This window comes from Pseudogymnoascus destructans (assembly GCF_001641265.1).
Source record: "Pseudogymnoascus destructans isolate 20631-21 unplaced genomic scaffold scaffold_5, whole genome shotgun sequence".
In the NCBI taxonomy this organism is placed as follows: Eukaryota; Fungi; Ascomycota; class Leotiomycetes; order Thelebolales; family Thelebolaceae; genus Pseudogymnoascus; species Pseudogymnoascus destructans.
The window spans coordinates 57,196-72,014 of NW_020167524.1; the positions used below are offsets into that span (position 1 = coordinate 57,196).

A 14,819-nucleotide genomic window follows, 5' to 3' on the forward strand; every position below is an offset into this window, starting at 1 on the left:
CTCAATCTACGACACGCAAGTTTGAGGCGTGGACGACGACGTCATCACCCTTGTTACACAGGTACCCAAAGGGTATATAAGAACGTCAGCAATGAAGTTCAGGTTATCTACATCGTCTCTAAATCATCTACTACTACTACAGCCACCGTTTAATATCAAATCCTTAACTGAAAAGTCACCAACAAACCTGTCAACACTGAAAAAGCACTCATCCAAGATGCCTGCCGGAACAGACGAATATGATAACCACCCTGCTGGTTCCATCACCGAGCAGATTGCCAAAGATCCCAGCTCCAAGACAAACTCAACAGCGAGCAGCCACCCCGTTCACAACGACTCCGAGCCGCATGGAGATCCTGTTCAGATCAGGCACCACCAAGCAAACCCAGGCCCCGCTATCCCAAAAGACTTCCAGGTGCAACAAGAGGGGACGAAGGAGGACAGAGCGAAGAGAGCCGCTGAGCTGAACAAGAAGTAAAATAGCAGCTTCTACTCATTTGGAAGAACCGGATTAAAGGCGTAGTTCACGACTTCGAACGACAATGAAAATGTTATAATAGCTGTAAGGGCGAGTTACGGGGACACGTTCGACGGAGGTGTGGCATGGACAGGCTTGGATTACTCTATAGCTTGTAATATTGAATCAAACCAACTTTTGCCCATTCTCTATTGAAACTACTCGAATAACTGCGCATATTTTAAGTAACGTAAGTCGTGGTGTAACGCGGGGGATGGCGTAACGCGGGGAATTCACCCCGCCGACTTCTGATAACTGTGAATAACTCAACAATGGTTCGCTGTAAAAGCCTGGGTGTTGCTGAGCGTGAAACTTTAATAGCCCAGGCAGTATTAGACGTCCAATCTAAGAATATAAGAGTGCATATCACGCTGAGAAAGTGCTGGGGCTGCCGAAGAGTTCAGTGACGCGACGCGTCAATGGAGGTTTGACACGCTCCCAAGCCCGCCAGAAACAGCAGAATTTATCAGGCGCGCAAGAACAGATACTTCTAAAGTGGGTTAAAAACCTAACAATCAGCGGCTATTCTCCAGGGCATCGGTTGTTGAAGGAAATAGCTGAAGAACTCCGGTCGCACTGGTCACTCAATTTTGATGACGTGACGCCAAACTTACTTCTACCCCAACCACGATTTTCCCTCGGTCGCGACTGGGTACCACGATTCATACAACAACATCCCCATCTACGGGTCGCTATTGGGCGACGGATCGAAACTGTATGCATGGACGGTGCAACAAAACCAGTGCTTACGGCATGGTTTAACGCGTACACCAAGGTGGTTCAAGAGTTTGGAATCACGCAAGAGAACACATATAACATGGATGAATCCGGATTTTCGATTGGGACAATGGAATCTACTCGAATTATACTTGATTCAACACTTCGTACGAAGCATCAAGCGCATCCTGGCCGTCAGGAATGGGTTTCGATGGTCGAGTGCATCTGCGCAGACGGAACCATCCTCCCACCCCTCGGGATCTTTAAGGGCAAGAACGTTCTCCAATCATGGATTCCGCCCGCAGTCATCGACCAGTGGTTCTTCTCTGTGAATACGAAAGGCTGGACAAGCAACCTCCATGGGTTGGAGTGGTTAAAACGCATCTTCGAGCCAACAACACGTACAAAAGCAGATGGTCAGCACTGGCTTCTTATATGTGATGGCCACGACTCACACATTAGCGGGAGTTTCATTGCACATTGCATGCAGAACCGTATTGTATTACTGATACTTCCCCCTCATACATCGCACTTACTACAACCACTGGATGTTGCGATATTCGGCCCGCTAAAAAAGCATCTGACAGCAGCGCTCTCCCCACTCAACCAAGCGCAACTTGCGCGCATACAGAAGTATGAATGGATGGAGGCATACATCCAGGCACGGCTTGATGTATGCAACCATCAGAACATTGAGTCAGCATACCGTGGCGCTGGCTTGTTTCCTTTTAATCCCCAGCGAGCATTGCGTATGCTGCTCAATGCTGAACCATCAGTCAAGGCTGACTGACCAAAAACACCACATCAGTATGATATTTTTGACCGAGTCTTTATCAACAGCTCCCCCCCAGATGGGATGACCTTACGCTCTGCAAATGCGCTCCTTACAACTACGATTAATAGTGGTGGGGTGCTGTCAACACCAGTGCGGACGTACATCTGTAATGGTGGGTGCACCAGATGTGAGAATCTAGCCACCCAAGGAAGGGATGATTTTACTAAGACAACACACTGTCTTAGGAAACAGAGCCAAAGGGTTGTAGCTTAGACTATTCCACAACGCAGCAATCAGGTGTGTGATGTAGTGAAGTGGTTCAGACAAGTTGCAACAAATGTTGAGTCTGGGAACTCAGGGGTAAGTCAGAGGTTAATGTTACGACGGAACAAGAAGGCTGGCCAACTACAGGACAGGAAGGAGGGAGGTCGCATGAGACCGGCCCTGGTACCTGGAGGGGCAGCGGGGAATAGTAGGTCCGAAAGTATCACGTGACGGACTCGCAGGATGATGAGAAGAGTCCTAAGAGTCCAGGACTCCGAGGACTCGAGTGAGTTCCCAGGAGTCCACTAGGCACGACGCCACTATATAAGTAGATAGTATTTCCTTAGATAGGAGCTTCGTGCTCAACTCAATACAGTATTTGTTATATACTAGTAACGTGTTACTTGAAGCCTTTGTGTCTGATCCCCTGCCTCCTCTGATAAGTAAACCTTTACGCAAGAGAACCTCTGTGTCTTCTATCATTTAGAAGTCAGCGTTACAGTTAACACCTCACTGACTTTTCAGAAACAAGGAGTAACAATATGAATGCTTGGAAGCTTGTAAAAGACGTGGAAGTATGTGATAGTCAATTTACTGTATTGCCTGCTTGCCCTTTCTTAAGGAAAGGGCAATCCTATTTATGCCAAAGGAGTGTAGTTCTCTCATTTTCCATGACTTTCCATGACTAACCAGGCTTGGTAAATGTATTAGAAATCAAGTGCGACCCACAACTAGCTTGCTAATCATGTAGTGAATGTAAGAGAATCCCATAGAACCATCTCTTGGGTCCCTAGCCTATAGGAAGTGAAAAGGAGGTCCAAGGTCAGAGTACCTATAGATAAATTATGTCATAACTTAACCAATCTTGTGGGTAACTAAGGAGCGATGACGTGTAATGAATCATAGAGGGTTGTAGAAGCTTCTAGAGCTATTGTTCATGTTCCTAGGCCTCTAGTTGGTAGAGATATGCCATGTGGTAGTATTGGCCCACCCCCTTAAGGAGGAGATTTTCTTAATAACTTGTTCAATGAGTGTCCAAATGATATGCCGTGATGTATGTAGCATAAACAGATGTAGTAGAAGAGTTTGCAGCAATCGTTGAGTAGTATTGCTTCTGTTGTTGGTGTGATAAGCCAAGATATGTATGGTGACTTGTAGGTTTGAGGAGAAGATTTCTAAGTTTGCTCTTGAGTTTAATAGCAAACTGAGTGCAACGAATGTCAGTATGACAGTCATCGCTTCATAGTTACCCACAAGATTGGTTAAGTTATGACATAATTTGTCTATAGGGGTACTCTGACCTTGGACCTTCTTTCACTTCCTATAGGCTAGGAACCTAAGATGGTTCTATGGGATTCTCTTACGTTGACTACAGTTACCAAGCCTGGTTAGTGTAAGGATGCCTTCTCGTCTCTTATTCTAGGGAGTAGACTCCGGGTAGCCGCGGGGTCACGTGTGATCATCTGGGTGGCCTAACCGAGTCGGAACCGAGTCGGATGGGTTTCGGATACTTGAGAAAATCGACTGTATCCTTCGTAGTAGACCTATAGGATAGCATCCGTTTAGCCTCCGACTCGCACTCTCATATGCTATTACTGTGAGCTGGGTGCCCTGTGTCCTTACAGTTAGTCATGGAAAGGCTTGGAAAATGAGAGAACTACACTCCTTTGGCATAAATAGGATTGGCCTTTCCTTAAGAAATGGCAAGCAGACAATACAGTAAATTGACTATCACATGCTTCTACATCTTTTCCAAGCTTCCAAGCATTGATCTTGTTATTCCTTGTTTCTGAAAAGTCAGTGAGGTGCTAACCTCTGACTTATCCCTGAGTTCTCAGACTCAACATTTGTTACAACTTGTCTAAACCACTCCACTACATCATACACCTGATTGCTGCGTTGTGGAATAGTCTAAGCTACAACCCTTTGGCTCTGTTTCCTAAGACAGTGTGTTGTCTTAGTAAATTCATCCCTTTCCTTGGGTGGCTAGATTCTCACATCTGGTGCACCCACCATTACAATAGCATTTGAATATGATGCTATAGTTGACACTATTTAAGAGAAGATGGCAATACAGTATATTCCTGACCGAAGCCCTAATATGCCAAATACTCATAGCCGGACAAGGCGGAACGAAGACCGATATGAGTTTCTTAAATCACGACGAGGTCTCCATAGCTTACATAAGGGTCTAGCAAACCCAAAGCCAGCACTAAACCCAAGTTGCTCAACATTTAACTTCATCGACTTAGAATTAGATGATGATGTAGATGGGCTACCCCTAAGCCAAAGCGAGGGTGATTATGTACTACCCTCATTTGTACAGCCTACTGCTACTACAAAGAAGTCACGGAACGATAGTAGGCACCAAATACACTAAAGGGGGGTAGTTGATTCAATTGAAGCAAGCCAGGCCCGTAATACATCAAGGGCTGGTCAAGAAATTCAAGAGTCATGGCGTAATACAGACATATAGTAACAAATATAGAAATTGCCAACTCATCTAAATTACTTGTAAACTGTAAGTTACCTAATAAATAATGATAACATGTGACTTTCGTATATAGTCAGTCCCGTGACCGGTTACTTGGCAGACCGGTGGGGGACCGTGAGATTGGCTTTAGACCAGACCACGGTCCAGTCTGGGGTCGGTCAACCGATGGGGTCGGTCCCCCATGATGCAGCCTAAACACATTATAGTCTTACATACCTTCCTAGCGAATTGTAACGGGGTGCCAACCGTTACAGTGCGTTGTATATATAGCGTGTTACGCGTATTCCACCGAGCTGGAATACTGAAGTCTTTTTTGGCTCAGTGGGATGTAGCACGAGCGTAACCGTACATCGTTACATGGATGACGGTAAGGGGGTAGTAGGGTATGGGATAGTATGGGATGGAAATTAGGGATGATAGAAGGGGTAGTAGGGGATAGTATGGAATAATATGGGAATAGTAGGGATGGTAGGGTATGGGATAGTAAGGGATGCAAAGAGGGTGATAACGGGCGGGGGATAGTAGGGATGGAAAGAGGGGATGCTAGGGAGGGCAATAGGGGATAGTATAGGGATAGTGGGGGATAGAGAGATGAGGGCGAGTTTTAGTATAGATGAACTTCTCCCCCCGACATATATCATTTCTATCCACTTACCTCGCGCACAATATTTAGTAACCACCTTACCAGCGCACAGGCCAAATCCAGTACGGTGGCCATACTGTATTGCCGTACTGGCCGGCGCGACTGTCGCACTGGAGCGACGGTACAATCGCCGCTCTAATACCGACGGTGTATTGCACCGCCCGTGAGCGGCGACCGTGCCCTTGATCTGGGCAGTATCGCTGGCACGACAGATTTTGGAGGTAATACTGTAGTTAGAGTACTACTGTAATCGCGAAAGATCACCGTCGCTGGCCATAAGCTGTAGATTTCTCGCCACAGTATGGCGACGGCAATGCTGCCGTAATTCTGTGTGGACGCCGTTATGGTGGCCAGATCCGTATCCATACGGTATTCTCGGTGAAGCCATGGCGGCAAGATCATGGTGGTCATCAAGAAACGCAGAAATCCAAACATAATACCGTATATTTCTAATCTGCCTACTCTATCCAGCCCGGATCCACAGCCTGCGACTGTTCCAAAGTCGCACCAACCACCACATAGCCCCTCCACTCCCTCCCTGTGCCCGGCACTCCAGTCCTCGATCCCACCCCGAATCCAACACCAGCTCCCTTGTCCCACCCCCCCCAGTGTCTGAAAGTTGCGTATCCAGCCAAGTCCGCGGCCCAAGGCTGCCCTGTCAAGTGGGTGTTTGTTGGGGGGGGTAATATCCAAGATGTTGCTGAGCGATTGTGTATGGTTTGTGTTGATGGTTTTCAGCGAGGGTGTGGTTGTTGGTCGGAGACAGAAGATTGTCGAGAGCTGGATATATCCACATTGGTTTGGCACTGTTCTGGATGGATCCAGATATCTGTTAGTGGTTTGTGATAAGGGGTTGTTAGGTGACCGCAGACTTACCTGGTGGATCTGTGCCTGAGCTGTGGAAGAGCTGCCGAAAGTCCTTAACTGAGGCAGAAATGAACTGGGGAAAAGAAGAGGAAAAGAAGAGACTGACGAGAAGCTGGACTTACCTTGTGTAAAGCTGGCATAATGTCAGCAGCTACAGAGAGCACGACAGAGAAGGAAACTCCAATGTGGAAACACTAAAAAGAAGCCGCCAAAGTGGCACCAAAAACAGAATGAAGAAACGGACGAAATAGACAAATTTGAAATAGATAAATGAACCAAATACCAACCACTGAACGAGTGTGATCATCACCAGAGTTGTGAGCAGCACTGCTGATAAACATAGACCCAGAAAAAGAAAAAGAAACAGCACTTATACCTGTTGAGTATAATCGGCCAAATGTGGCGCTGACCAGGGACCCCAAACAAATATCCATATCTATCGCCGCCTCCATTGCCACCTCTATCACTATCACCATTTGCTATCACCATCATTATCTCCAAACCAAGACACAAAAAGCTGAGGAGAAAATGGGGAACTCATTCAAACCAAAGATACCTACCTATGCCACACCTATGCTGGCTGCCCAAAAACAGCTCCACGGATCGGGCATAGTAAACACCCTAAAACACAGCCAAAATCAACCCAAAGCTATGCCACCTCCGTTTTTTCAGAATTCGGCAGGCCGACCCCTTCAAGACCAGAAACGGCATTGAAGGTCGGGGAGGTTTCAACATAGAGACCAATATCAGGAGATCATTGCCACCATGATGATCGGTATCTGGGATGGTCGGCTTGTTGCCCACCGGGGGGGGGGGATTGTATGGGGAATGGGCAGGATTTGTAGGTGCTTTAGCTTCGGCGAGGTTGTGGATTCGAGAGCATTTTTGGCTTTTGCGACTGGAAGAGGAGAGTCAGTGGAGACTTAATCAAAATAAGTGATAATAGAGCAAGAGAGGGAGCTTGTCTTGATGTGTTTCCGGCGAGATGATCTGATGGGCCCTGGGAGCACGACCGCCAGCTGTGCTGACGGTGGCACCAACGAGGGCTTGGATAACTAGACCCCTTGGAATATGAAGCTTCTTGAGCTGATACTGGCATTCGTATGCCCTGAGGAAATGCTCCAGATGATGGCATGAGCTGTGGCAGCTCTGCTGGGTTTTGGCGGGGTTTCCTGGTGTTGTGCTGGGTGCATCAGAAACAGAGCAGCAAACTTACCTCAAAGCAATTTAGATAGCTCACCTATCTAAAGGTGAAGTCGATAATCATGTAGAAAGGAAACAATAGCTGTAGAAATACAGTATCCAAAACATAGAAGTATGGGTGAAGGTGAAGAAGTGGTGAACTCAGTACAGGTATGGAAGCGAGCGATTTGTGCGATTCTGGCCCAAAATGGAAGGATCCCAGCTTCAGCCCAGAGAGCTCCGAATTGCCCAATATAGAACCTCAAAGTTATCATTTCAAATGGAAATGGAATTTTATTTTATTCTCTCTATACTGCTTTCATTTCAATTGATATCTGTGCCATTCCAGCGCCTGGATCCTGAAGTTCTGCCGCTCACATTACTCCCACGTCCCACCAGCAGTGCACCAGCATTGCTGCTGATGAGCCTCGAAGGCCAAGATCTACCTCACCTCGGCGTGCTGTTTGATCCAAACTCAGTGGCCCCTTAGAATATACTGAGGCGGCTTGCTTTCTTTCTTGATTAATACTGACTATGAACACCGGGTTACTTCCAATCCCTGGAAGTCCTACGATTCCCTGGCTGTTGTGGACAACCCTCATTTGAGGGAGTTGAAGAACAGGGTCCTCTGTCCCACATTCTTTGATATCTGACACAATTGCAAACAGCCTTGCCTCGCCTTGAATCTTTTCGTGAACGAAGCCAACTTCGAACCGGCAAATGCTCCTTCCCCGGACGGTAAAGCAATTCCCTGCTTTAAAAGTTACTCTGTGGCGTGTGCTACTGGATATATGTTAGATACTACAGTGCTTGATAGAAAGGAAATGAAAGCTTGAACTTACGGATCGATGAAACTGAACTGGGAGAAGTACTGCAATGGGCGGCTCCCAAGACTTGTAATATGAGGATCTTCATAATCCACACGGTATGCTTCTCGTAGTTTTTGCACGAATGGAAGCCCCTCCTGGAGCTGCTCTGGCCACAAAGGCAAATCCAACTCTTTCTCCACATCCTCCCGGCGGACGCATAGGGTGGCTTTCGGCGAGATGTGCGAGCTGTCGGGCTGGAGGACATTGATGGAGGCTTCTTCGACAATGTCCCACTTCTCGGATGACGGGAGAAGGTGGTTGGTCAGTATGGGACATGTCTTGTGTAGATTCCACATCTGCGTCGAAAGTACAGGCTCGTCATACTCAAAGGCGCCATTTAAGAGGAGGCGCAGCGTGAGATTAATGCACTCTCTCCGCATCAGCACCTTCTCAACACTGCGGCCATTCAAATATTGGGCCCAATGCTTGAACATTCTGTTTTGTAGTTAGAAAGAAAATCAAAACCACAGAGAGAAGATGGTTGAGCATACCTGTGTTTATCCTCTCCATGTAGGACATTACAAGCAAAACTTGTCCCATAACGGTTGATGATCTAATCAATATGCAAACCCTGGTGCACATTCGGGCAAGATCCCCAGCTGCTGAACTCCTTCGATTTGCTTGTCCCTGGTTTCAGGGAGTTCATCTGTGTTGCCCATTCAAACTCACTAACAACAGCATCAACTCCCACGCCAATGGCCTTGATTGCCGCTTCAAAGTCAGCTGAGACCATAGATGGAGCATGGGATGAGGCCTGGCTATTGTTGCTGCCCTTGGATTTACTCATCCGCTCAGCGACAGAAGCACATGTGCACAACTGAGTGTAGAGCTGTCGACCCCGGAGAATGATGCGCCTTGCATCCTGACGAAGGTGCTCGCTCCGTGCACAAGTGATGGCGTTTGATTTTGCCATCATGGCAAAACAATGCACTAATATCTCTGGAATCGTGAGTTTCATGGTCTTTGTGTCTTCCCGGAACTTGCCCCTCATTGCAGCAAAGAAGTTCAGCGTAATATCATTTTCGCTGAGCTTCATACGAGACATGATAAGGGGCGTTAGGACTGAGGCCATTCCCGCCTCTGAGAGGGACCAAGACTGGAGGTGATGGAGGGGGGATTGTCGCGTGCTCCATCCAGTTGGTGCTGGGAACTGGACAAACTCTTGGAAATACTGTCTCATCCCGGGTTTTGAGAGTATTGCTCTCATGAGGAGGTTGTGGCTCTGCTTTGCCTGACCGTTGTACTCTGAATGACATGGATCTCCCGGCCTCGTCTGGATTATATCCAAGGCTGGAGTCAGCTTGAATATGCGGGCTTTCATGCATCCCCCATTCTTGAAAATACTTCTTTTTCGCTGTTGGCGGTAAGGTATCTCCGTATTCTCTGATCTGTTTCTGGCTGTAATAGTATCGTCCAAGTGCTACTGTGTCAAAGTCCAGATCTCCTTTCTGTGCTATTGACGCAAGGCATGACCGGCAACCCTTTCCTGCATTTGGTCGTAGGATGCCACTATTTTCATTTTGTTGTGGCATGTCACCTGTGAAGCACAACACTGGCGCTATGACAAACCTATTCTCCCCATTGATTCGGAGAATCATACCTTTGTCAAGCTTCGGGATATCAGTAAGGCATGATATCAATCGTCCATCTTTGCACCATGCGGCCCAAGGGTAAGAACAAAGTTGTTTGATCGTTTCATTCGGTCTCGTAGGCATTGCGCAGGTGTTGTCATATATATGCCCATCATGGAACGATACCGGTTCCTGAAAACAATCCAAATGCATCCATGAAGATGATCATTGGCAGCGATATAAAAGTGTCCCGGAAGGCGTCAACAATCCAAGCCCTGCCGTATGCCTCAATCTCCAACTCTGCGATATGTGGGCGTGATTGGGCTGCTGGGCGAATGTCCTTTCTTGCCATATTCAGGATGCGGTGGATATGGGTCTTGTCGTCAAAGACGTATGCATTGTCAAGTGCAACTGGGCCTTCAAATATGTAATCCATGGAGATCTCGACACGGGACACAATATTCTTTGGCGAGATATATTCGAAGCTGTCTTCATAAAGAAGTTTCTCTGATCGTGATAAAGGCGTTTCTAGCCCATTAATTGCATCTTTCATGGTGGGTGGTAAGCTTCCTCGTGTATATACTGGCTGGATCTGGACAAGGACTTCATCTTTCGTTGCTGCACAGGCCCGGCGATCAATTCCAATTGCAAACACCCTGTCAATATGCTGGCCAAACCTCTCTCCACGATACCGCACGAAATCAGAGCACAATATTGGACTCCCATCTTCGTAGCTGATTGTGGCTCCCGAAGTTGTGCGTATGGAGCACAGCCAGGCCTCCGATTCCCACATTTCTGTTGGTGCATCTGCAAACGTCCCGAACCCAGAATGTAGCCCCCCAACGAAGTCTTTCGAAGACAAGAGTCTTGTCACCAAAGACGACAGATCTACCCAATGCATGTCGGCTCTCCTCTTCTGTGCTGCCTGTGACCTCTCCGCGGGAGACATTGTGCGCAACTTCTCCTGATTGACATCTATGAGCTTGTGCCATTGTGAGATGAGCGACAGTTATGAAATGAGTCTCTTCTTGAGGGTTCTCACGTCCTTTGGAAGATCCATGAGATTCTCTATTGATTTTACGAGTTTATATCCCTCAAGGAGACCAGCGTAGGCATCACCTGGGATAGAGTACTTCTCGCACCACATTGCCGTATACATTTCAAAGTCGGTAATGCAATTTGATGCTTGCTTGTGTCCAACTGGTTCTGATGCGTCATCTTGAGGCTGGATAAACTCTTTGGAAAGTGCGGTGAAGTTGCGGGGGAGCGTTTCTGTCTCAGGGTGGGCTGGAGGTGTCACGGTTCACCAAGGCATAGGGCGCCAGTTGGGTATTATGAATTAAACTCAATCTAGAGAAGAAAGGAAAGAGAAGAGGAGCACTCGAGCAGTGGCTCGATCTATATACAGCTATTGTGGAGTGAATTCTCTTTAGCGAGACCAGTTCTGAGAATTCACTCCACAACTGAAAACTTCGCTCCAACCCCGGAAAGCTCCCCACACCCCTGAACCCCCACTCGAGCTGCAAGGCGCACTTGATATCGTAACACTACCCCCCCCCTACTCCAGAGTTGATCTCCTGATCAAGAAATCCCATTTTCAAAAAAAAACAATTGTCTCCAGCTCTCATTTTGGTTTCTGAGGGTATTTTCTGTGATATGCTTGGGTAACTTCTGGAGAATTTTCAAAGCTCTCTGCAGTATACCATGTCTCATCCGGTGGATAGTTCTTCCAAGCTGCCTTGTAGAAAAGCTTCTTTCGAATAACTTTTGAGTCGAGAATTTCGTCCACTTCCCACTCCTCTTCGCCATTGACAATGACTGGAGGCTCTGGCTCCTGTTGCTGCCCTTCGATTGCATCATTCGAGTCAAGTCTTAATAGATTGGCATGAAATACTGGATGAATCTTCATGCTGTTTGGAAGTTTGAGCCGATATGCAACTTGCCCAATTCGCTCTAGAATTTCAAAAGGTCCCACTTGCTTGTGGTCTAGCTTCTTTGATGGCCTCTGTGTCTTTATATTTCGAGTTGAAAGCCATACTCTGTCTCCCACTTGATAGCGTGGTGCAGGTTTCCTTTTCTTGTTCGCGAAATGTTCCATTTTTGCTTGCGAGAGTGTGATTTCATCCTGCAGAAACTCCCAAACCTTTGCCATGGTCTGAGCTATGTTCTTGTGCTCTTGTTTGGCTTCGTGATATGCTTGCTGCTCTGTATCGAAGCTCATTCTTGGTTCATAGCTCTTGTTTGCAAAAAACGCACTTGTCTTGGTTGCATCTGATGGCAAACTGTTGGCAGCAAACTCCGCCATGCACAAGTATGAAACCCAATTGTCTTGAAGATAGTTCACATGAGCTCGCAAGTAGCGTTTGAGCTCTGCATTGAATCGCTCAGTCTGTCCATCTGTTTCTGGGTGGAAGGCAGTTGAAAGTTTGGCTGAAATTTTCCAAATTTTGCAGAGCAAACTCCAGACTTCTGCAATGAACTGAGGACCTCTGTCTGATATTATCGAGTTTGGTAGACCATTGTGCTTCCATACATGTCGAAGTAAGAGCTGTGCTGTAGCTTCTGCAGTAGTCCCTTCTTGCCCAGCGAAACACGGAATGAAATGTCTTTCTTTCGTCAACCTGCATGCAACAACCAAGATAGCATTGTTCCCTTCACAGAGTGGTAATCCTGTCACGAAATCCATTGATATATCCATCCATGGTCGACTGTCAATAGGGATTGGTTGTAGAAGTCCATTGTAGGAATCTCGAGATGGTTTCGATCTTCGACAACTATGGCAGTTTTTGATATATCGGATTATTGTTTTGTCCATGTTTGGCCAGTAATAGTGCTGTTTCATGACTCGCAGCATCTTTCCAGCTCCTGGATGTCCCATAGAAGGTTGTTCATGAACTTCTCTCAACAAGTCCACCTGAATGGTTTCTGGCACCCAAACTCGATTTTGATATTCTAGCATGCCGTTTTTGAGTTCGCAATAAGCCAATGCAACCTCTTTGCTTGTTCGATCGCCATTCTCAAGCTTCTGTAGTGTAGCCTTGCAGAATTTGTCTTCCAGTTGAGACTTTTGGATTTTCTCAAGAATTGTCATTTCTCTGATATGAGTTTCCACTGGAGCTAGCTGAGCTGTTTGGCCTTGTTCTTTGAGTTTCTGAATGTCTGGATGTAGCCTCGAAGGTGGTAGCAACACCTGAAGCTGTTGCTTTTGTCGATCATCCTCATCATTGCCTTCTGGTCTGTCACCAGGCCTTCGAGTCAAAGCATCTGCTTTTCCATTTTGCTTCCCAGGCCTATAGATGATCTGGAAGTTGTATCGAGAGAGGAATTCAGCCCATCGAGCTTGTCTTCTTGTCAGCTTCTTGGTGGACATGAAGTATTCCAAGCTTTTGTGATCAGACAAGACTTGGACTGGAAAATCTGTCCCTTCAAGTTCTGGTCTCCATGCTTCGAAACATCTGATGATTGCAAGCAATTCCTTGTCATATATCTTGTAATTGCATTCTGCAGGTGCTAGCTTTTTCGAGAAGTATGCCACTGGATGTAGAACCCCTTGATCATCTTTTTGTGACAAGACTCCTGATGAGATGAAGTCTGAGGAATCTGCTTCGACATAGGCTGTCTTGTGTCTATCGAAATGCCTCAAGACAGGAGCTTCTGTGACTGTTTGTTTCAACAGCTCGAATGCAGTTTGGCATGCATGAGTCCATTCGAATATCTGATCCTTTCTGGTAAGGTTCACCAATGGCCTCATGATGCTGGAGTAATTTCGGATGAACCTTCGATAGAAATTGCAGAATCCAATGAAAGCTTGCATATCCCTGAGCGATTTTGGAGTTTGCCATTCCAATATAGTAGAAACCTTTGCAGGGTCCATGCGAATGCCATTGACTCCCACGATGAGTCCTAGGAATTTGGTTTCTTGGACGAAAAACTCACATTTTGAGATATCTGCTTGCAGTCCAGCTTCTCGAAGCTTCTGTAGGACTTTCCTTATGTGCTCTGTATGCTCCGCTCGAGTAGCACTGTAGATAAGAATGTCATCCATGTATGCGGTGACGAATTGGTTGAGGTAATCCATGAGGGTTTCATTCATGTACCTCTGGAATGTTGCTGGACCATTTGTGAGTCCGAAGGGCATGACCTTGTATTTGTAGGATCCAAATCGAGTTCTGAATGTAGTGAGGTCTTCATCTTCTTCTGTCTGCATTCGAATTCGATTGAAGGCATGTCGAATGTCCAGTTTGGTGAGATATTTTGCTCCTATGACTTGGGCCAGCGTTTCATCAATGAGTGGTATGGGATATCGATCCTTTTTCGTTATGGCATTTAGCTTCCTGTAGTCAACACAGAATCGAAGACCACCACCTGGCTTTCTCACAAACATAATGGGTGAAGAGTATGGGGCTTTGCTTGCTTCAATGAACCCTTTTGGCAAGTGCTCGAAGACATATTCTTCGACCAAATCAAGTTCTTCCTTTGACATATTCCAGAGTGGTGCATATCCCAGCTTTGCATCACCTTCGAGTTCAATATGATGGTCTGAAGGTCGATGGGGAGGTAGCTTGTCTGCTGCCATTTTTGAAAAAACATCCAAAAATTCATGAAATTCCTTCGGAAGGATCAGTCGAGAGTCAATTTCTTCAGTTTTGGTCTTGTTCTTGTGCTCGATTATGTCCTTCATTGATATAGCAAAGACTTGAGCTCCTCTTTGCTTCATGAGCATTCGAAATGGTGCTGCGCCAATCATTGCTATGGTGCAAGGTTTTGGTTTTTCCACTTTCGGAGCAGGTTCCGGAGGAGGCATTTCTTTGGCTTTCTTCTTTGGCCTTTGTCTTTCGCTTTTAGATATAGGCTCTGTTTCGAGGGCTCGATCTGGTATAGAATGGTTGCAATAATCTCCAGTGAAGAGGACTTGATCAT

At 46.5% G+C, this 14,819-nt stretch overlaps 4 protein-coding genes across 4 annotated transcripts; 1 reads left to right on the plus strand and 3 right to left on the minus strand.

Moving 5' to 3' along the window:
* The first annotated feature begins 45 nt into the window (after window positions 1-45).
* On the plus strand, window positions 46-662 carry VC83_02298 (uncharacterized protein). The gene has a single exon (XM_024465964.1). It carries the CDS (start codon window positions 92-94, stop codon window positions 476-478), a length of 387 nt encoding a protein of 128 aa, XP_024326361.1. The 5' UTR covers window positions 46-91; the 3' UTR covers window positions 479-662.
* Window positions 663-7,833: 7,171 nt separating this feature from the next.
* Window positions 7,834-8,762, minus strand: VC83_02299 (uncharacterized protein; the record flags this gene model as incomplete). Its single annotated transcript, XM_024465965.1, has 2 exons — window positions 7,834-8,242; window positions 8,302-8,762. The coding sequence occupies 2 exons, from the start codon at window positions 8,760-8,762 to the stop codon at window positions 7,834-7,836; spliced, it is 870 nt and encodes a 289-aa protein (XP_024326362.1).
* Window positions 8,763-8,881: 119 nt separating this feature from the next.
* Window positions 8,882-9,649, minus strand: VC83_02300 (uncharacterized protein; the record flags this gene model as incomplete). The annotated part of the gene is made up of 1 exon (XM_024465966.1): window positions 8,882-9,649. The coding sequence occupies one exon, from the start codon at window positions 9,647-9,649 to the stop codon at window positions 8,882-8,884; it is 768 nt and encodes a 255-aa protein (XP_024326345.1).
* A 422-nt stretch (window positions 9,650-10,071) lies between these two features.
* On the minus strand, window positions 10,072-10,848 carry VC83_02301 (uncharacterized protein; the record flags this gene model as incomplete). Its single annotated transcript, XM_024465967.1, has 1 exon — window positions 10,072-10,848. One exon carries the CDS (start codon window positions 10,846-10,848, stop codon window positions 10,072-10,074), a length of 777 nt encoding a protein of 258 aa, XP_024326346.1.
* Window positions 10,849-14,819: the final 3,971 nt, after the last annotated feature.